Source organism: Ciconia boyciana, chromosome 13 (assembly GCF_034638445.1).
Source record: "Ciconia boyciana chromosome 13, ASM3463844v1, whole genome shotgun sequence".
Lineage (NCBI taxonomy): Eukaryota > Metazoa > Chordata > Aves > Ciconiiformes > Ciconiidae > Ciconia > Ciconia boyciana.
The window spans coordinates 19,462,029-19,481,760 of NC_132946.1; the positions used below are offsets into that span (position 1 = coordinate 19,462,029).

General features: G+C 45.4%; 2 protein-coding genes across 8 annotated transcripts in view; both read left to right on the forward strand.

The window, feature by feature from the left end:
• Positions 1-1,647: 1,647 nt before the first annotated feature.
• On the forward strand, positions 1,648-11,391 carry RNPS1 (RNA binding protein with serine rich domain 1). Of its 4 annotated transcripts, none has more exons than XM_072877786.1 (8): positions 1,653-1,742; positions 4,884-5,060; positions 5,420-5,575; positions 5,887-6,078; positions 7,294-7,396; positions 8,196-8,349; positions 8,828-8,969; positions 10,266-11,391. In XM_072877786.1, the coding sequence occupies exons 2-8, from the start codon at positions 4,990-4,992 to the stop codon at positions 10,369-10,371; spliced, it is 924 nt and encodes a 307-aa protein (XP_072733887.1). In that variant the 5' UTR covers positions 1,653-1,742; positions 4,884-4,989; the 3' UTR covers positions 10,372-11,391. The 4 variants fall into 4 exon arrangements, with proteins under 4 accessions (XP_072733890.1, XP_072733887.1, XP_072733889.1 ...); XM_072877787.1 differs by lacking the exon at positions 1,653-1,742 and adding an exon at positions 2,242-2,571; XM_072877789.1 differs by lacking the exon at positions 4,884-5,060 and having other exon boundaries at positions 1,648-1,742.
• A 303-nt stretch (positions 11,392-11,694) lies between these two features.
• The window catches only part of TELO2 (telomere maintenance 2), a 28,770-nt gene continuing 20,732 nt past the window's right edge, over positions 11,695-19,732 (forward strand). For all 4 annotated transcript variants that reach the window (XR_012044885.1, XM_072877796.1, XM_072877795.1 and 1 more), the window contains exons 1-9: positions 11,695-11,996; positions 12,562-12,839; positions 13,410-13,478; positions 14,162-14,309; positions 14,695-14,797; positions 15,593-15,661; positions 16,620-16,761; positions 18,049-18,185; positions 18,975-19,063. Coding sequence is in view for 3 of the 4 variants with exons in the window: in XM_072877796.1 (XP_072733897.1) it covers positions 11,698-11,996; positions 12,562-12,839; positions 13,410-13,478; positions 14,162-14,309; positions 14,695-14,797; positions 15,593-15,661; positions 16,620-16,761; positions 18,049-18,185; positions 18,975-19,063 (1,334 nt within the window). In the remaining variant the exon portion in view is untranslated. The remainder of the gene's footprint in view (positions 11,997-12,561; positions 12,840-13,409; positions 13,479-14,161; positions 14,310-14,694; positions 14,798-15,592; positions 15,662-16,619; positions 16,762-18,048; positions 18,186-18,974; positions 19,064-19,732) is intronic.

Here is a 19,732-nt window from a genome sequence, read left to right on the forward strand (position 1 = left end):
AAAGGAGGCTGTAGTGAGGTGGGGGTCGGTCTCTTCTCCCAAGTAAAAAGTGATAGGACAAGAGGAAATGGCCTCAAGTTGCGCCAGGGGAGGTTTAGATTGGATATCAGGAAAAATTTCTTCACCAAAGGGTTGTCAAGCATTGGAACAGGCTGCCCAGGGAAGTGGTTGAGTCACCATCCCTGGAGGTATTTAAAAGACATATAGCTGTGGTGCTTAGTGGTGAACTTGGTAGCGTTAGGTTTATGGTTGGACTCGATGATCTTAAGGGTCTTTGCCAACCTAAACGATTCTATGATTCTAAGGTCATAATGACAGTCCTCAATAGGCATAGTCCAGTTTCCATTTGAACCCATGTAAACCTTTAGTAGGCTACAACATCCTATGGCAGGGAAATCTGCCCTTTAACAAGATGTTGTGTGAAGAACAACCTCCTTTTGCTTTTTTCTGAACCTGCCCATGGCTGGTTTCATGTAATACCCCCTTGGTTTTGCAGCAGAAGAGAAAATTAACCAATTCTTCTCCTTGCCACTCATGTTCTTAGAGACACCAGCCCTGTTCTCACCCACATTCTGCCAGGGAGGTAGACGGGACATATTCTTACACTGCGTTCAGGAGGCAGAGCTGTCTTCCTTTCACAGAGGAGCATAAGGATTCAAATCTTACGGATTTAACAAAAATGCCTATGATCACACTTCAGCTGACTAGCACACCTGCTTCTCGGAGAGGTTTGTCACGTTTAAGGCCCCGCGTTAGGAATGGGGTCAAAGTGCACTTCTGACTTTGTTCCCTCGAAGTCAGAAGTCGGGCAGCCAGTACAGCTGGAATCCAACGTGACCAGGTCAGAAGATCAGTGTGTCCAGCGGCAAATTTCCTTGTAAGTTCACAGCACACGTTTTGGCAGGAAAAAAAAAAAGAGCGAAAATGTTCTTCCCACATAAATCTTTGGATTTATGAAATGCCACTGGATGGTGCTCCATCTTAAGTCTTTCACTGTTCTCTTCATGTTTTTCTTGCACTTCTGCAAGTCAGGGAGCAGGTGAGTCCCCTCTCAGTGGTACATGTCCCTTTCTGCTCCCTGTCCCTGTCTGCCACAACCTCAAATTAGAGACTTGTGTGTTGTGACTCTGCAACCCGGACATGACACTGGGCCCAGCATCTACCGGTGAAGGCCTACAGCTTGCTGGGTTGTCACTTACAGAAAGTCAAGCCTTGAAGCCCTGGCTATTATTATTAAGCAGGACAAGGTTTGTAGGAAGACTTAACTTTCATTACACCAGTAAGTGTAGCTGCAAACACCAGACAAGCAAGGACAACCAGTACAAACAGGACTAATTGCTCACCGTTCCACGGGGCTGCCCAGGTCAGACATCCCTGAATGAGCAGGGCTAGCACCCCCGGAGCCGAGGCACCTCTAGCCGGGGGGAACATGGGGTGCTCTCATAAATGAGATCGGACTTTTCCGGTTGCGGAGCTTGTCCTGCCCGTCGGTGCCCGTTGGCCGTCACGGCCACAGCATTAGCACTGCAGCTCGCTGATGAGCAGTCGGTTCCCCCTCTGCAAGAAGGCACTGCCCGTTTCCTTCTCTTCCCCCTGGCCCTTTAAACCCGCCCGCCTGGCCCCGCTCCCATCCCCCCTCCCCCGGCGCGTGACGCCATCGGCGCGCGCTGCCGCTTCCCGCTCGCGCTGCGTCGATCGCGCGCGACGGCCGGGGAGCGGCGGCTGCGGCGGGCGCCGAGGATGTGAGTGGGGCCGGGGCGGGGGCTGGGGCCGCGGGGGATCGGCGTCCATCCGGCCCGGCCGCGGTGCGGAGCGGCCCCGCCGCCGCGCGGGGCTGCCGAGGGGAGCGCGCTGGAGCCGCCGAGGAGGAGATGGCGGGGCGAGGGTCGGGGATGGGGCCTCGGCGCCGCGGCCTACCGCGCCCGGGGGCGGGGAGGGAGGGAGGCTGGGACGGGGAGGGGCCGGGCGGGGCCGGGCCGGGGCCTGGAGGGGAGCCGGGGCCCGGGGTCTCGGCGCTCCCCGCGGCTGGGGCGGCGGGAAGAGCGCTGTGCGGGCCCGGGGGCGGGCGGGCCGGCGGCGCCGGGCCTGGCGGAGGCGGCGGGCGGCGCGGGCCCCGGGGTGCGGGCTCTGGGCTCTGCTCTGAACCGACTCTGTGCTTGGTCTGTGCTTTTCTCTCCCTGTTCCTCAGCCCGCGCCTTGGCTTCGCTCATAGTATGGCAACACGTACGGTGCGGTCAGCAGCGACAAGCCCTCGGTCCGCCCGGCGCCGTAACGTACCCCATGGCGTGCGAACCGGGACGCGGAGCTGGCTGCCCCTGCGCTCCTCCGGCCCGGCTCGCTGTAGTTAGCTTGGGCGAGCGGCCGTAACTTTGCAAAGAACTGCCAAGCGCTGAACGCTCTCCTCACACGAGGAAATCTTTTCCCCATTTTGCAAATGAGGATCTGAAGCAAACTGCCATTAAAGGACTTGCCTGTAGTCGTACAGGAAGTCCGGGGGAGAGCTGAGTTTGCTTCCTTTGCTACAGAATTGCAGCTCTCTAAGAGTGCAAGTCAGCTCTTTAAAGCAGAGAGGTGTGTGTGTGAAATGAATGTTTGGCCTGTGTAGATTTCTTTTAGACTTTCTGGTTTGGGGTGGGTGCTGCAAAAACGTTTGACTTGTTAGGGATTGAGAGTTTTTTTGATTGTAGGAAAGAAGCATGTTGCTTAGAAATGCGTTGTTATACACCCTTGTGTGAAGACCATGATTTTATTCTTTCCACATCTTCCAGTGAATGTCTGAACACGTTCAGGTGAAAGTGCCCACAGGCTGTGTCTCTTAGGCTGAGATTTCCAACTGAAGTGAGCTAGGCAAGTGGCATTCTTGAGAAAGGTACATATATTTTGATGGAGAGAAAACACTGGGTAGTTTGGAGGCTGCATGTTCCATCCTATGGAAGTTTGCTGAATGTATAAACATCATATGGCTAATTTGTCTGTTAAGTGCCTGTCCTGAGGAGTGGTGCTGGAGTGGTAGCTGTTTAACTGAAGTAACTTACTACTCCACAGCAGGCTGGGTAACAGCAAAGCATGTGCTGGTCTTCGTCTGGGCTCTTTGTCTTCCCTGCTTCCAGTAGGGCTAAAACCAGAGCCAGCTATCAGATGATAATAGATCATTTTGCATGGCTGAGCTGATAGCATGATCACTGTGATAGCCCACAGATGCAAGAGAAGTCGGTGTGTAGGAAGAGATAACACAAACCTGACTGTGATATATTTAGGAGAAGAAAGGTGAGAAAAGAAAATGTCAAGTTTTTTGGTCTTGTGAGTCCAGAAACTTGTCTGTTCTGTTCTTCCAAGTGAGTCAGCTGGTCTCATGCAGTGGCTTTCAATTTTTGAACTGCAGCCCCCTCTCACTTTGCACTAGAGGTATAGAGCTGGTTAGAAATGTCATACAGCTGAATGACATCCACAGGTTTGCTTTTAAGAAAAGTCACCTTTGCAGCACCTATGGGACAGTCCATGGACTGCCTTCTTACTGCCACTGGTGTTAGAGAAGACAGTTCCTCTCCCAGCAAGCCCTGCCAGTGTCACATTTGTGTTGTGGGTTTCCTGTTCTCCATGCAAAAAGGCATGGGTGTCTCTTGACTTCTGCATCTGCAGAGAGCTGGGTTTGCAAATGTTCATTTGTGTTGCTTTTTGGAGTTGTTGTATTAGAGAAAACTGTGAAGCTGAAAATCAGGAAAGTGAGTTCAACTGTTCAGGGGTGATCTCTTCCCAAACATAAATTTAATTGCAATTTAGAGAATAAAGTAATTGCTTACCAGAATCTGACACCAGAAGCATAGATGCAACAAGACTGTTGGATGCAGTGAGCTGGAGAGGTGTTTTTCTTGCTAATTTTGCCTGTGATGTATGTGGAGATAGAGATGTTTCCAACATCATGCAGTACTGTGAATATTCAGTGTCACTTCAGATAAGCCTGGCGGTTCAGACATGCTTGTCCCCACTCCTCTATTTCCTGAATGTTTCCTTCATAGGTAGATAATGGGTGTTACAGCAAATCAAATCTGCCACACTCTTTTAGTGGTTATTAAAACATACACTGGAGGCAGCTTTGTAATGCAGGTGTTAAACAATCCATGTGGAATAGTCAAAATGGAACATGTTTAGACATCACAGAATATGTGATGGATGCAGCCCTGCCATGGGAAACATCTGGAATTCAACTAATGCCCAGTATTTCAGTGTTAAATAGCGGGGTGTTAAATTTGTCTCCTTTTGAATCTAGAGTAAAGAGGGAACTGATTGGGGCTAGCTGAGGTCAGAATCCAGTTTAGACTTTCTGCTAAGAAGTTAAAGTAGAATCTGCTGTTGCAGCAGTGCAGCAAACTGGGTCCTTTCATGTGGTCTTGCCAAGGCTGACAGAGCTTTGGAAGCAGCTTGTTGAGGCTGAAAGCAGCCATAATTCAGTGAGGGGTTTTGTTCTCAACAACCCTTTCTTCTGACAAATACATGCTATGTGGCACAAACTGGCTTTGGAGAAAATCTGTGCTTACTCCTCTGGCGACAAGGCTGTTGTCAAGGGGCATGAGCTGCATCTTGCGGAGAAAATGGATGTCCTCTGTCTGCCACTTTTTTGGTTGGATAATTAGGGTCCTTTGTACTTCTGTGAATGTCAAAATGATAGCTTTAAATGTGGATGCACACTTTTACATGAGGCACGCAGTGCCAGTGTGAGCTGGCACAGAGGTTGGCTGTTAATGGCCGTGTACCAGTATGTGTAACTGAAGTACTCTGTAGAAGTCAGTTGATGCCCAGTGTGCTGCTATTGTTGCAAAGCAGTTTTGTTGTTTTATGCCTATCTGTTAATTTCTTGTTTCTAAACCCTTTTATCTTGTCACTAGGCTGTTCTTTGGAGTTTATTGCACTCGATTAGGGATCGGTGTTAGAAGTGAGATTTGAGATAAGTGAGGCCCATTCGGTGCTGCTTTGGACGCCTCCGAAGGGGAAATGGAGTTATCAGGATTGAAAAAGAAGAGTTTGCTAGGACTCAAAGAAAATAATAAAAAATCCAACACTAGGTAATCACTCTGTCCGAATTTTCTAGGCTTAACAAAAGTGGGGATGTTATAGGGTACTAGGGCTCTCCCAGTGAGGGTGAGGAATTGGAAATGTACCTCTTTCTGCGTGAATTTCTGTATGTGAGAATTTCTGAATGCTATAGCTGTCTTCCTCAAAGCTGCTCTGTAATGTAAAATATTTTCCTTTTTTCCAAAAAGTCCAACTTGCCTAATGCTTTAACTCTGCAGTTATGGTGATCTTGAGTTACATTTGAAGTTCAATGTTTTGTGTTGCTGTTCTGTTCTTTGTTTGGGTGTGGGTTTTTTGTTGTTTGTGTTTTTCTATATTAAACAATGTCTTCTGCAATTTGTTCTTGAAGGGCTCCCTCACCAACCAAGCGCAAGGATAGGTCTGAAGAGAAATCAAAGGACCGGTCCAAGGATAAAGCAACCACTAAGGAATCTGGTGAAAAGGATCGTGGTCGAGACAAGACACGCAAAAGACGCAGTGCTTCCAGTGGGAGCAGCAGTACCAGGTAGTTACTTTTACAGGTAGTAACAAATTACAGCGTTTTCAGAAACCACCAGCTTGATTTCTGGTACGTTTTATTCCCTGTGTCATGGACTTGTTAAAAGCTTGCATTGTGTTAGTCACAGTGCAGTTTTGTCTAACTTAAGGGGTTTATTTTTTATAGGTATGAATTTTCTTTGGCTGTCTAGTGAGCTATGGAGCATCAGTTTTCATTGTTCTAACTCACAGTTGCTCTCTCCATAATTATCCAAAGTTTTTCAGACATTCTTTTTTCTGTGTACTACAATCATTTTTATTTCCCCCATGCCCCAACAGATCCCGTTCCAGCTCAACTTCCAGCTCAGGGTCCAGTTCCAGCACTGGTTCTAGCAGCGGCTCTAGCTCCTCTTCTGCCTCAAGCCGCTCTGGGAGCTCCAGCACCTCACGCAGTTCCAGTTCCAGCAGCTCCTCTGGATCTCCAAGTCCCTCTCGACGGAGACATGACAACAGGAGACGCTCCCGCTCCAAGTGAGTTTTATTTGCCTTCTAGGAATTACCGGATGGCAGGTTAATTTCCATGTAGAATACAAGATTGTGATCAGAATAGATTTTTTTTTCTGAGGACCATTTGCTTTCTCCATAACTTAGAGATGTGAATTTTGTTAGAATGAGTGTGCTCCTTTTGCTTACAATCAAAACATATGCCCTGTAGGAAGAGAGATTAAAAACCTAATTTTAAAGAGTGATTTTAAATACTATATTTGTAGAGGCAGTTTTAATCAATGTTTCCCAAACAGTGTGGGACTATATGGGCACTAGGCAAGAGTAAAGCTCTTTGGTTCCTGTATATTGCAGCCAAGACTAACAGAAAAGTCAGGGCTGAAAATGGTGTATATGTGTGTATGTATATTCTTATGTATAAAAAATTAAAATGCGAGGGGGGGCAAAGGATGCATTTTCCTGTCAGGGTAGGAATCAAACTATGTTAATGTCCATTTGGATAATTCGGTAGGTAAGGTGCTGAAGGCTTATAAAATCTCCTGAAGTATTATAAGCCAGTGTGGTTTTTTTAGTATATCCCTCAATTTGTGGACAGTCAGATTAGGAAGAAGCATAAATACAAATTTTCTGCATACTGAATTTTTTACAGATTAAAAGATTTCCAGATTATTTTTTTTAAAACTACAAAGAAATTGTGATATGCAGCTACTTAAATAGCTTTTTAATGGTGATATTTCTGGACCCCTGTAGTGAACAGAAGATACAGAAACAAATCATTGGATCCATTAATTTGCGTGGATGTGGTATGCTTTGGTGTTTATGGTGTTTATGCTGTATGCTTTGGTGTTTATTTTGCCTCTTTAATTGTTGAGGCAAAGAAAGTTTTTTGTTTTAACAACTGGGAAATTCTTTAACTAGGGCCAACAACTTTGGAGAAATGTTTGCTGAATTTTGTGTTTGTTACCATAGTCGCAGTAAAGTTGAAAACTCGCAAAAAAAGGCTCTCAAATTCCAGAAGGTTCTAAAGCAAAAGCAGACAAGGCAAATGCAAGTCCTGAGGTGTTTCTAAGTGGAACACCGTACCACCACCCCCCCAGCACTTCCTAACCTGTGACTTCTTAAGAAAAAAGATGCCCTCCCAAGAAAAATGGTGCTTTTTTTAGTCATTTGAATAATGACTGGCTTGTTGGCTTTGTCTTGCACATTCCCTGAAAACTAAACATTTTCTGTTGTCAAAATCAGGTCCAAGCCACCCAAGAGAGATGAAAAGGAGCGGAAGAGGCGGAGCCCGTCACCCAGACCTACAAAAGTGCATGTTGGAAGGCTCACTAGAAATGTGACCAAGGTAATGGCATGCTCCCCTGTTACATCAAGCTTGTCTGTCTTCTGTGAGGATACGTGAGTGGCTTTTTTAAAGCTCTCAAAACCTTTTCGTTGCTAGAGTGCTGCCAAGGTGTTGCTGTTGGAAGTTCTTACTTTGTGTCCAAATTGATCAGTGAGAAAAATTCTGGTAGGATTTTACTGAGTCAAATACAGTGCAGGCTTTTGAGACTGTGTAGTGCTTAAGAGGTCTGTCTGCTTTGTCAGTATTCCAGACCTTGTATCCTGTCTTACTAGGAAGAAAACTGTAGAAGTTGGGACAATAGCTGAAGTTACCTTGGAGGCATTAAGGATATCTGGAGGTTCTTGCTCAAGAATCTGAAGAGAGATAGGCTGGCTTGAGTTGTCTTTGCTAGGATGTAGTTTAAAGGTCTTCAGAGGTAAAAGGTTTAGGGTGCTGAAAAAATGATGTTTTTAAAAAAATATTAACAATAGCACCTTAAGAGTTTTCAGCTGAAGGCATAAGTTCCCTTTTCAGGTCGCCAAGAGGATTTTTACACTAGTTGTGTTTTTGTAACCAGTGTTGACATGCAGCAGCAATGCTGCTAGAACTTAAGGTTTGGAACAACCTGAGGAGGAACTGAATAGACAACAGTAGAGAAAGCAGTGGTAATCCTTTCCACATCTTGCCAATGAAATATGTCTCTTCCTGATGGTGGCATTGATTTAAAGCTAATCTAGTGCTGTGGATTTACTGCTCTGCACCAGCCAGACCTGGTCAGTAAGTGTGGTCTGTGTCCTTAAGACTGGCTCTTTCTCTGCAGGATCACATCATGGAAATTTTTTCCACTTACGGAAAGATTAAAATGATTGACATGCCAGTTGACAGACTAAATCCACACCTCTCTAAAGGTTATGCTTATGTGGAGTTTGAGAACCCAGATGATGCTGAGAAAGCCCTGAAACACATGGACGGAGGTAGGTATGAAGTGCTGCAAGAAGGCTGGGTGCTTTTAAAAATCTTTGGAGCAGATGAGTTTGATCTGAAAATGAGTTAGAGGTGATAGGGAAGCCTTTGGGGAACTGACCTGAAATACTGTCTGTTTTCAGCCCAAATGGCTTTGGCTTTTGTGTGGTTCAGGACATATCCAAAACGTCACAGAACTATTAATACTGAGGTTTTTTCAAAACAAACAGTAATAAAATTCTTTAAGTTTCTGTGAAAATCTTTCCCAGTTAACATCTGAACTGCAATTTGATGGGATATTAGATTAAGAAGTCTAGTATGTATGTGGACTTTGTCAAAATAACCCCTGAGCGAGTGGTGGAAATAGGACTGTAGGCTGATTGATGCTTCAGTTGCATGTGACAAAGCTGTGAGTTGCAGTAATGTGATGTGTAGATGTTAGTGTGGGAAAATACTTACTTCTTCCTGTTTCTGTGCTTCCCTAAAAAGGCCAGATTGATGGTCAGGAGATCACTGCCACAGCTGTGCTGGCACCACGACCTAGGCCACCTCCCAGACGCTTTAGTCCACCCAGGAGGATGCTGCCACCACCACCGATGTGGCGCAGGTCACCCCCTCGCATGAGGAGAAGGTGAGGGCTGTGACAACTTGTATTTCCTTCTCAGTGTAACAACAAGTTATCGCTGAAGGACTTAGCATGGGGACAGTTTAATCCTGTTGGACTTGACTTTCCCCTCCATGTGACAGTAACACCTCTTGGGCATCAGTTGAACCTGGATTGTACTTCTTAACTCCTTAGCACCTGAATATTAAGTCTGTTGGAAATGTCAGATGTTTTCCAGCCTGTTCCCTGGAGTCCCTTCTGCATAAATGCTTTGAGGTAAAGTGGGAATGGACTTCTGGCTGGCAGAATGCTTTCAGCAGCCTGCTCCAGCCGCTTGCTTTTCTGAAGCCCTTGCACCTCTCTCCCTTATTTCTATGAATGGGCACTTGACCAAAGAGCAGTCCTTCTGCATCAGGTGAGCGGGGTACACTTGACTCCAAGATGTGACCTGACATGCACGTGCCCATTGTGTAACTTGGGGCTGCCTGAACGTGCTCAGATAATAAGTCTTTTGGAGTCTTCCTCAGCATCTAGATGGGCTCCTCTGTCTTAGAAGTCTGCTTAAACTCTTGTCACTAGTAAAAGCGGCTCCTGTTTGAGCCACTTGATTGTTGAATAGCTTGCGAACTACAGGTTCAAAAATGAGAACTAGTTGATATGGCACAAGATCCACTTCCTGTTGGTCCTCCTTTAAACATGCCTTTTACTGAGGTCTGGCAAGTGCTAGGTTTGACGTTCCCTCCTCATCGTTTGTTTTCTTCCCTAGTCTAACTTCTATTATCCCGTTCAGGCTCTGTTAATATTCTGTGCCTGGAATCTTGGTGTCATACTGGTGGCCGTACAGATTGATTGTAGTACTGAAGAGCTTGAAGCTTAACTATTTCTTTAGAGTTAGACTTCCTCTAAGAAATGTCCCTGTGGTTTGAAAGGGCTTATGTAAATCCTTTCCCTGAATATCACTGTATTGCAGGAGTCAAAGCTGACCTTTCAGGTGAAGGAGAAACTGATGTAGAACGAATGTGAGCTTATTTTGCTTGAGGAAGAAGACAAGATTCTTGTCTGTTCTTTGGATATTAAGCATTCTTTCAACTTCCTGAAGCAGAGGGAGGGTAGCCAGAATACTCCTGCTGTGTAGTCAATGTTCAAATTGCCTTTTTCCTGTCTGGAGCTGGCTGTATTTTGCTGGAGCTCTTTTACCGTGGTGTGTGAGGGTTTTTTGGGGGGGGGGCGGGAAGTGTTTTTGAAAAGTTGGTAGATGAGCTGACAAATTACTGGAACCTGTTGCTCTTGTCTCCTAATGAAAGCTTTCTCCTTCTTTGTCAGGTCCCGGTCTCCTAGGCGCAGATCCCCTGTTCGCCGGCGATCAAGATCCAGATCTCCTGGACGAAGGCGCCATCGCAGCCGTTCCAGCTCAAACTCTTCACGATAAAGCAAAAAGACTGGACAGCTTTTTATTTTTTAACTTAAATCCCATCAGACTAAATATTGTACCTTTTTTTTTATAATGGGTCTGGGTGAGGAGGAGTGAGAGACAGACAGATAATCCTGGCAGTGAAGGCAACCTAAGAGGAGAGAGCACCAATTCCTGGCCAGTAGATAGCCTTTGCTGTGGGGCTTCTAGTTTCCTGGCATTGAATTGAAATTATTTAAAAATGGCTTTGATTTTAAAGGCTGCAAAAACATCTTTTCCAGGTAAACAGAAGGGAAGATGTTACAGCCTTTCTTTCTCCAGTTAGCAGGCTGCTGCTTGGTGATTTCTAAACGCTTAGCACGCTGTACAGACGAGCATGTAAATCTTGAGCTATTTCAGAAACCCTGTGTAGTAAGACAGGGAGGCATTTAACTTGATCTCTAGGTGTTAGCACAGGATTTTTCAGAGCAGCTGGACTCCAGATCTGCCTGAGATTTAAATACGGAGTTGTCGCTTTATTCCAATTCCCAAACAGATTATTAGTTTCTGCAGAGTAAGCTCTTTCTGCAGATTAAGCTCTTCTGTAACGCATATACCAGGCGATCACTACAGAAACGATGGTCCAGCCCGCTGAACGTGATACTTTAGAAAAGAAGCTGGAAATCTTAAAAATTGGTTTGTAGCTGCTCCCGGAAGTTATTTCTTTCACCTTTTCTTAAAGGGTTTTGGTAAAAATTTCCTACACAGCCCCGCAGTGAAACAGGGTGAGTGCTTCTGCTTTTGCAAATCTCAAATTAGCGACTGAGCATCAACCCCCTGGAAACGGCAAGGCAGAGAGGGAGGCTCAAGGCCACGATGCTGTCTGGATTAACCGGGGTTCACATGGGGAAAGGCAAAGAATTTACCACCTGTTGTACAGTCAATACTATAAAGATTTTTTTTGTTTTCTTTTGTATCACTTTGTAGCCTTTTGCGCCATGTTGTGTTTGTACTTGTGTAGGACGAGCGACATTGAATAAAGCAGTAGGGTTGAGAATAGCTGGCCTCCCTCGCTCCCTTCTCCAGCCCTTTGCTCCGCTCAGAAGCGGTGGGGCCGGCAGCAGCCTTTACTGGGGATTTTTACGGTAAAACCAGCGCTGGCCCCTCCCGCGCGGTGGGCGGCAGAGCCGGAGCCGCCGGAGGGGCTCCCGTCTCCCCGCCAAGGGCACCTGTCTCTTTAAGAGCGGCGTGGGCGGTGCTTTTCTCCAGCGTCACGCCGGCGGGCGCCGCTGACTGGCTGCCGCTGAGGGCGGGCGGAAGCGGCGTCGCTGCCTCGTTTCCCTCAGCGCTCTCCCCCTCAGCGCTATGGCGGCGGCGGCGGCGCTGGGGCGAACCCTGCGGGAGGCTGTGGCGGCGCTGGGGCAGGACGGGGAGGGAGCCGCCGCCGCGGCGGCGGCGCTGGGCGCGGTGCCGGCGGCTCTGGCGGCGGCGGGGGGCCCGGCCGCCCTCGGGGAGCAGGAGCGGGCTCTCTTCGGCGCCTTCCTGCGGAGCCTGGCCCGGGCGCCCCGCGTGGCGCGGCCCGAGGGCGTGTGGCAGAGCTGTTTCCTGGAGGGCCCGCCCGGCCTCGCCCTCTGCGTCCTGCTGGAAGCCCTCGCCTCCCCGGGGTTAGTCCGGCTTGGGCCGCGGCGGGCGGGCAGGCGGCTCCCGCGGGCCCGACCGGGGCTCCGGGCCTGCTCCCTGGTGGGAGGAGGGTAGAGGCGGGTGTCACCCGGCACGGTGGCCTGGAGAGCTGATAGGGGCTCGTCCTCCTCAGAGGTTGTCTCGGAGTGCAAAAGGAGTGATGTCTGAGGATGCCCCACCTGTGGCATAAGGGAGGCATAAATGCGCAGGTGGACAGAGATGAGAGTGAGCGTGGGGAGCCTTGCTCTGCCCTCGGGCCCACTGAATCCTTTCGTTTAAAAACCCATGTACAGTACTGATTTTCCTGCAGAGGTCACAAAACTGTCTTCAGTTATGCTTATTGAATATCCTCAAACATTATGAGCCGAGGAAACTGTAGTGATACAAAGAGATTAAAATCACTTTGATTTTAATTTGATTTTGATTAAAATTCTGTGTGATTGAGCAGCAGTGTTGTGGTGGTGAGACCACAACAGAAAACCAATAGCGTGCACATCTTTTTTTACCAGTTAAAAGGGGCAGGGACTTATTTCAGTTACTTTCTTCTAGTCCTAGCTTTCATCTGAGGGAGGTCGTTGAGGTACTGGAACAATTCCTGCAGGAGGGACGGATTTCAGCTCTGATGTGGGAGGTCTGTCAGCAGCAAGCGCAGGCTGGCTCACCTGAGCTGCAAGAGGCCCTGCTCAACAAGATTGTATGTTTGCCTGATCATGTCAGCAACAAACTCCAGGGGAAAAACCCACCAGTATTCTTCCCACAGAACTACTTTCCTCTCTTGGGTGGTGCAATTATCCAGGTGCTGCAGAAGATCTCCGATTCTCTAAGAGGTATGATTGCAGGAGAACTGTGCTATAGGGACAACTCTTCTGAAGAAGTGGTTTGTGCATGGACCCCCTTGGCTGGCGCTTGAAATACAGATAATGGGTATTGAAGAACCTCACATTCATCCTTCACGCCGAAGTTTGTTGTGCTTAAAAGCATAAGATACCAGGAATGAGGAAGGTGGCTGAGGCCTTTTTAAAATCTCACTGAAAGCTGCAATCCTACAAGCTGTTAAATAGCGTCATCTGTTGCCAAAGCTTAATTGTGGTCACTTGGTCTGTGCTGAAGTAATTGTATGGAAGATTTAAATGGTACTGAATGAACCAGTGGCTTTGTTATCATTGTGTTCAAGCAGGACTGAGCTACTCAGTCTTCTGACTGTCACTGTGTATAAATAATACCAAGTGCCGTTTTGTGCATGAAAGCAGATGGTGGAGGGAGGAAGGGATGATGCTTGAAGAAAAAAAATCTGTGTTTTCAGGCTTCAGTACTTGTAGAAGTGTATGCACCTCCTTCTGAAGGTTGTTTGGAGAATGCTGGTGATGCTGTTGTTAAGCTTGTCTGTTTTATCCCAGGTGGTTTGGATTGCTCAATCTCTTTTGTTTCTCATGTCCTGGGGAAGGTATGCGTTCATGGGAGACAAAGTGAGTGGTTTACAGTACTATTTTGGGGAGGGGGAAAGTCTGTTTTACTGTATTTAGTACGGAAGGATGACTATGATGATGATCAACAGAGGGAGTGGGAGACTGACCAGTTAATACTTTGGGAGTTTTGCGAGTTGGACTGTACAGGCTGCTCTCTGTTTTCTGAGGCTACTCAACTACGCATCTGATAGATGTCAAGGCTTTTCTGTCAGCCCATGTGAATGTGATCTGTTCTCCTCTCAAAAATTGATGAGGTTATTAGCCTTCTCATCCTGCCATTTGGGGCATAACTATTAAATGTTCTTCTAGTGCTTTTCATCCAGTGGTCTGAAAGTGCCTTGCAAATACCAGCATAAATAACTGTAATAATCCTCTCATATGAGTAGCCTTCAGTCTGGCTTTGCTGAGGACTTTGAAGCCACTGAATGTAGTTAACAGGGCTGGGGAAGAAGAGGAAATATTTTGTGGCTGTTTACTGTGATCAGGAATACTTGCAAGTTCCTTAGGCTGCTTAGGTTAGTTCCTACCACAGGAACAATTTAGAACTGCAAACTGTACATTCTGTACAGTACAAACTGTACTCTTCATCTTGTAAGGATCTTGAAATTTGCAGGCTGACCTTGAGTACCATTGCACTAGTTCTGTCTATCTGGTGTGTTTACCTGTTTTTTCTTCCACTTCAGAGGAAATTCTGAGCGTTTTGGTACCCCGCCTAACGGATCTCACCAAGTCAGACTGCATCTGGCAAAGAATATGCTGGCGATTGATTGAATGTGTGCCAGACCGCTGGATGGAAGGAGTGGTCCTTGGTTTTGTGCAGAGAGCACCTGGGTAAGAACTCTATTTTCCTCCCTGATCCAGGGCAAAGGATGGAATTTTTTCCACAAATACTTGCAGAATCAGTTTCTGAAAGATGCTGACGTGTGTGTGTTTGTGTAGGTGATTTCTTACAGTGCCATTTCCTGGGAGACTCTAGGAGTAAAGTAGTTGATTGTTCCCTCTCAGGTAGAACCTGCACCATTCCTTAAAGATCTGCGTCATGACATGCAGTGAAAAAACAAGTGAAAACATTCTTTGCAATTACTGACTCTTAAAGTTTAGAGGTGTTTTAGAGACTTTGTTGCAAATCGCTGCTCACAGAATTTCCTATGGTTAGTAGCAGCATGACAGTAATTACATGGATTCCTAATGTTTTGCTGTTGACCTGTCCTGCTAGGGCAGATATCTTGTCTAGGTTGCTGGGGAACCTGGTTGTGAAAAACAAGAAAGCTCAGTTTGTGGTGACACAGAAGGTGCTGCTCTTGCAGTATTGCCACCCGGTAAGGACTCTGCGTTGAACAGCGGTGTAGTAATGCCTTTTTTTCCCAAGTGCCAATGTGTTTTTTAGCTGAGCTCCAGGTCGTCTTGAGTAAAATTTAACTCTTCATTCTGAAATTGGCCCTCAGACTCTCCACGTGTACCTGAGCTGTGCAGCTGTTCACTTACATCCCCTCAGCTGAACATAATGAACAGGGAGTGGTAAACTGTTGCTTTGAAATCATGGGATTCATGTGCTCTCTCAGGATTGATGGCGATTAGCGGAATTACTGTACTCTTTTTCTGGAACCAAATGGTTATCTGCACATAATTTCAGTGTTCTGGGGAGCTGGAGACTTCCAGTTAATTTAGAATCTGAAAGAAGAGACTGAAGAAGCCGTGACCCACCCTCAGGGATAAGAACTAGATTGAAAAGATGAGACAAGGACTGTTTTGTTTTGTTTTCCCTGTGCACCTAAGTTTGTCACAAGTTGTTAGGAAGTGTCCTGTGGCTTGTGATGTTGTTGTGAGAAATGTTCTCTAGACTTTCTGTGTTCCTTGTTTGCCTGGGACTGTGCTGATCTGGTTTTGATGGTAAAAATACTGTACTGTATTCCTGACCTGTTTTTCCATGTGTTTCATCAGCAGCTGCATGTTTGTGTTTGGTTGTTTTTTTAAATTTGCTTGCTTTTCTGTCTCTGAATGTTGTCAACCAGTCCCTCAGAATGAAGAGTTTTAAGTAGTAAAAATACACGCTTGTCATTGCTGTATGAAAACTTTATGCCCAGTTAAAGCAAGACTTGTGGTTTTCGTTGCAGACTGCAGTGCTGCAGAACCTCCTTGGCTACCTGTCTCTGGATGGCCTTCGGCGTGCCTTATTGATCAAAGTAAGGTTAAGTAGCATTGTTGGTGAGGTATCTGATGGAAAAATTCTACTGTGTGAGTGTGCATGTATGTGTGTCTGTGGGGTGCACAATTTTCTAAGACACTTTTGTTACTGTTCATGAGAGTGAGGGAAGCCCTACCATATCACAAGTAAATTGTGGTATATAAATCGAAGACTTTCGGCACTGCTGGCATTAGTTTTTCATATTTTATCAGTAAATTGTCTTCCAAGTAGCAAAACTAATGAGGCTTGGATTCCGACAGATGTCCCATGTCCTCCATCCTTCTCAGCTTTCTCTGTCATCTCCTATTTGTGTGGCTGGGCAGATAGCAGCAAGTGATGAAGCTGGTTGAGAACTGTCTGTGTGCCAAATGACTGATGCTTCAGAATCATTCTCATCTACCTTTTCCTCAGTGGGGATGCAGATATTTTCCCTTTCCAAGTCAGCAGTGTGATGGAACTTCTAGGAAATTTGTATCTCTGGAAATCTTACTGTTTTGTCAATGTCCGTGTCGTGTGTCCGTCCCGTCCGTCCCCCCCCCCCCCCCGGTTACATGTTCTGTTATTCTAATTATCTGGAAGTACTGGCAGCTATATAAGATTGGACTAAAACCATATGAAACCACATAATACCATATTGGTTTTTTACAATAATACGTATTGCTCTGCATAGAATATTTATCACTTTTAAATAAAACAAACCATTATATTTAACAATATATTAATGTAGGTGGTGTTGAGTTCTCAGTTGGTCAAACACAGTACGTTTTGGGCCCTGAAATACAAAGCTAGCTCCATTTGTAGGGAGTGTAAAGTTCACTGGGAAGCATGAAGACCAAAGGGTCGTCAGAATATACAATGTGCTGTATGAAAGCACATTTCAAAAATGTGCTTCAAAACCAAGGTTACTTATGTGTAGAAAAGATCCATTTCAAGCCAACTTGAGTTCCCTGATTCAGGTGCTGCAAGAACTCTTGGAGACCTGGGGCAGCAGCAGTGCTGTGAAACACTCTCCACCTGAGCAGCAGCAGTATATTAGCAAGGCCATCCTTATCTGCCTGTCCCACCTGAAGGAGCCTGAAATCAAGAGCTGCAGACAAGGTGAGGCAGTGGGAGAGGCAGGGGTTAGATTTGTTTAACAGAAAGTCTGACTGTGAGTAGAAAAATATCTTGTTTTGATCTATGGATAAACAAAATGGTCCCATCTTCATCTTGGCAAACACGGTAGCCTTCTGGAATCCTCTTTTTCTTTAGCACTGATATGATATAATTCCAAGTGCATAGCTTTAAATTATGAAATTGGAGAAGCGTATCTTTTGAGCTAACGTTCTTACCTGAACAGTGGTTTAGGAACCCTTAAGTTTTGTCACAGGAAAACAAGGATTGATTCTGGGACTGGCTAGAGGAATGGTGTGATTTGCAATTTATAGGCTTACAGTTGGAGTATGAGTAAGGCCCAAAGGGGACAGGGGAAGGTACATCAGGATAAAAAGCAGTTTGGTTGGTCTCCGACTATCCATGTGCATTCCTCTGTGTCATTCTGTTCCCCTCAGTGTGAGGTGAGTAGGGTTAGTGAGTTACCGGCAAGGACCTCCTATTCTGTATTCATACAGTGCATAGCACATTGGGGTCCTGGTCTAAAATTTCTGTTTCTGTTGCAAGAAAAAAAAATTCAGTCCAGTGTCTAGAATTACTTCTCTATGTGTGTGGCTTTTGTGGGGGGAGAAGGTTGACTTACAAGACCTGTTCATCTGTTTCATTCTAGAAATAATTCTTCTTTAGGTGAGTAAGTGACCTGTTATTTACTAACAGTACTGTAGTTTTATAATCTGTTTTTTATCTGACAGCTGTTGAAAAGGTAAGCTTTTCTGAGTTAAAGGAGGTCAGTCTAACAGCAGTAAGCCTGCCTGGTAAAGCTGGCAACCATCATTTTCTGGGCTGAGAAATACTGGTGTTATCTGCCTGTTTCAACTTACCTAGGTGGTGAGGGAAATTTCTCCCTCCATGATTGTTGTACTGGTCAGAATTTGTAGCTTCCGCAAAACATGACTGTTCACTTAAGTGGCTCTGAAGCACTCTAAAAACAACCTAAAGATTGACTTGATTTACCATCCTTTTTTGTTTTAGTGAAAACCAAAATATTGCGAATTTAGAATGTATTGTAATGTTTTGTTGACTTTGTACCCCATGAAAAAGTGTGGTTTTATTATATTGGTGCTGAAGGCACCAATATAATAAAAGTCAGCATTGGTGCTAACTGCCATTGCAGAAAGAGAAGTCACAGTTGTGTGGGCCCTTCCTATCTTTCTACCCATTATTGGGTGGTGAGTGGCTAAAGATGGATGTTTGTTTCTGTCATTGTTTCATGCACTGTTTGGTTTGTTTCAGAGCTTCTCACAAGCATGATGGAGGGCGTGAAATGCCACTTGGACAGCAATCTGCCACAAATACGGCGTCTGGGAATGATTGTGGCAGAGAGCATTAGTTCAAAAATAAACACTGATGGGCCTGTCCTGAAGTTTCAGGTGAAGGTTATAATGAAATTTACATCTGGTATGCAGGGCTTAGAGAAAATAAAAGCTTTAAACCAGATGATCCAGGGCATTATAGCAAGTTCTAAAACTTATTATCTGGAAATAAGGAGAGGCAGCAACATTTTCAAAAAGAGAGGATATCTGTTTACAAAAAACAATTGTATAGAAAATAGTCAGGTGCTGAGATGACCTTAAGAGTGTAATCTGATGGCAAAGTTCAGGGTAAACTGTTGATAGTAGAGGACTGCTAGAGGATTGTCATATTGCATGAGAGAATTGGAATCTGACCCATGGAAGTTGAGAGGGAACTTCAAACCTAAACTAATGGTGAACATTCAGTCCGTGACACGGTGGGAAGACCTGCTCTGAGTTGAGGTTTTCAAGACCGACATGGGGATATATGCTCTGCTATTTCCAGTAGAGTTTATAAGAATTATTGATTGAATCACATCAAGTCTTTAAAAACCTGCGACATCCCTCATGTCACATTGTCATTTATTACCTGTTTTAAAGAATGTGAATAACATTCAGGCAAGGTCTGATCAGGTACTGTTAAATATAGGGACAAAGATGACACATGGCACAGATTGCTATACAGCATAGATACATTACTGCTGGCAGCACAGTGATTGAAACAAACGGGATTTGTGTAGGTTCATCTGCTCATGATTCAGTCTTCATTTGCACACAGCAGAAGGGTCAAATGTTGAATGCTGGGCATATTTGCAGTCAAATGTTGAATGCTGGGTATATTTGCAGTAACAGTTATTCTGAATCTAGTACGAAGAAGATGATGAAGCAAGAGAATTGAAGTCCCTTCTGGTGCAGACTCCACCATTCTGCATTGTCCCCAGCTTTCCGGATGATGAGTAAGATATTGCTACTGTTCATCTCCATGCCATCTTTTTGCCTTTCTCCATACTTTTTTTTGAGTTACACACTAGAACTGTATACGGTATTCAAGATGTCTTATATATTCTTAGGCATTATAATGCATCTTATTCTTACAATGCAGTGTAGTTGTGTTAAATTCATAATTCAAATGGTAGCATGTATTAAAATTGCTTGTTTCATAGCTGCACGTGGTGAAACCATGCTGCAATCTAGGGGTCTTATGTGCCCCTGGGCAGAATCAAATGGGCCTTTCTGTTCGCATCTGGGAAATCTGGCATTTGGGCCGTATGCCCCCAGCCCATTCATCAGTAACAAAAATCTAGCATATCTGTCAGTCTAAAGACTGGTGCTTTGGTGCTCTTAACTTCCATAGCATCTGCTGAGGCTCTTTGAAGCACTTAGTTTTATCAACAGATGAACAAAGCATTTCATGTTATTAGCAAAAGAAGCTGTCCAGCACTCCAGTGAAGTACAGAAGATTTATTGCTCCCATTTTAGGGGCATAATCAGCATAGACAACTGTTTGAGACAGCATTTCAGAAGCAGAGAGATAAGAGGACAATGCCAAGGTCCACAGAAATAGGTACAGAGAGAGAAAAGAATTTCTCCATTATCATACTACCCATTCATCCTACTAGCAATGG

Excerpts from the sequence above, each read along its gene's own strand:
- RNPS1 (XM_072877786.1), top strand. The coding sequence starts at position 4,990 with ATGGAGTTATCAGGATTGAAAAAGAAGAGTTTGCTAGGACTCAAAGAA. Across the intron at positions 5,576-5,886 it reads AGTGGGAGCAGCAGTACCAG|ATCCCGTTCCAGCTCAACTT; the intron begins GTAGTTACTTTT and ends ATGCCCCAACAG. Across the intron at positions 8,350-8,827 it reads CCTGAAACACATGGACGGAG|GCCAGATTGATGGTCAGGAG; the intron begins GTAGGTATGAAG and ends TTCCCTAAAAAG.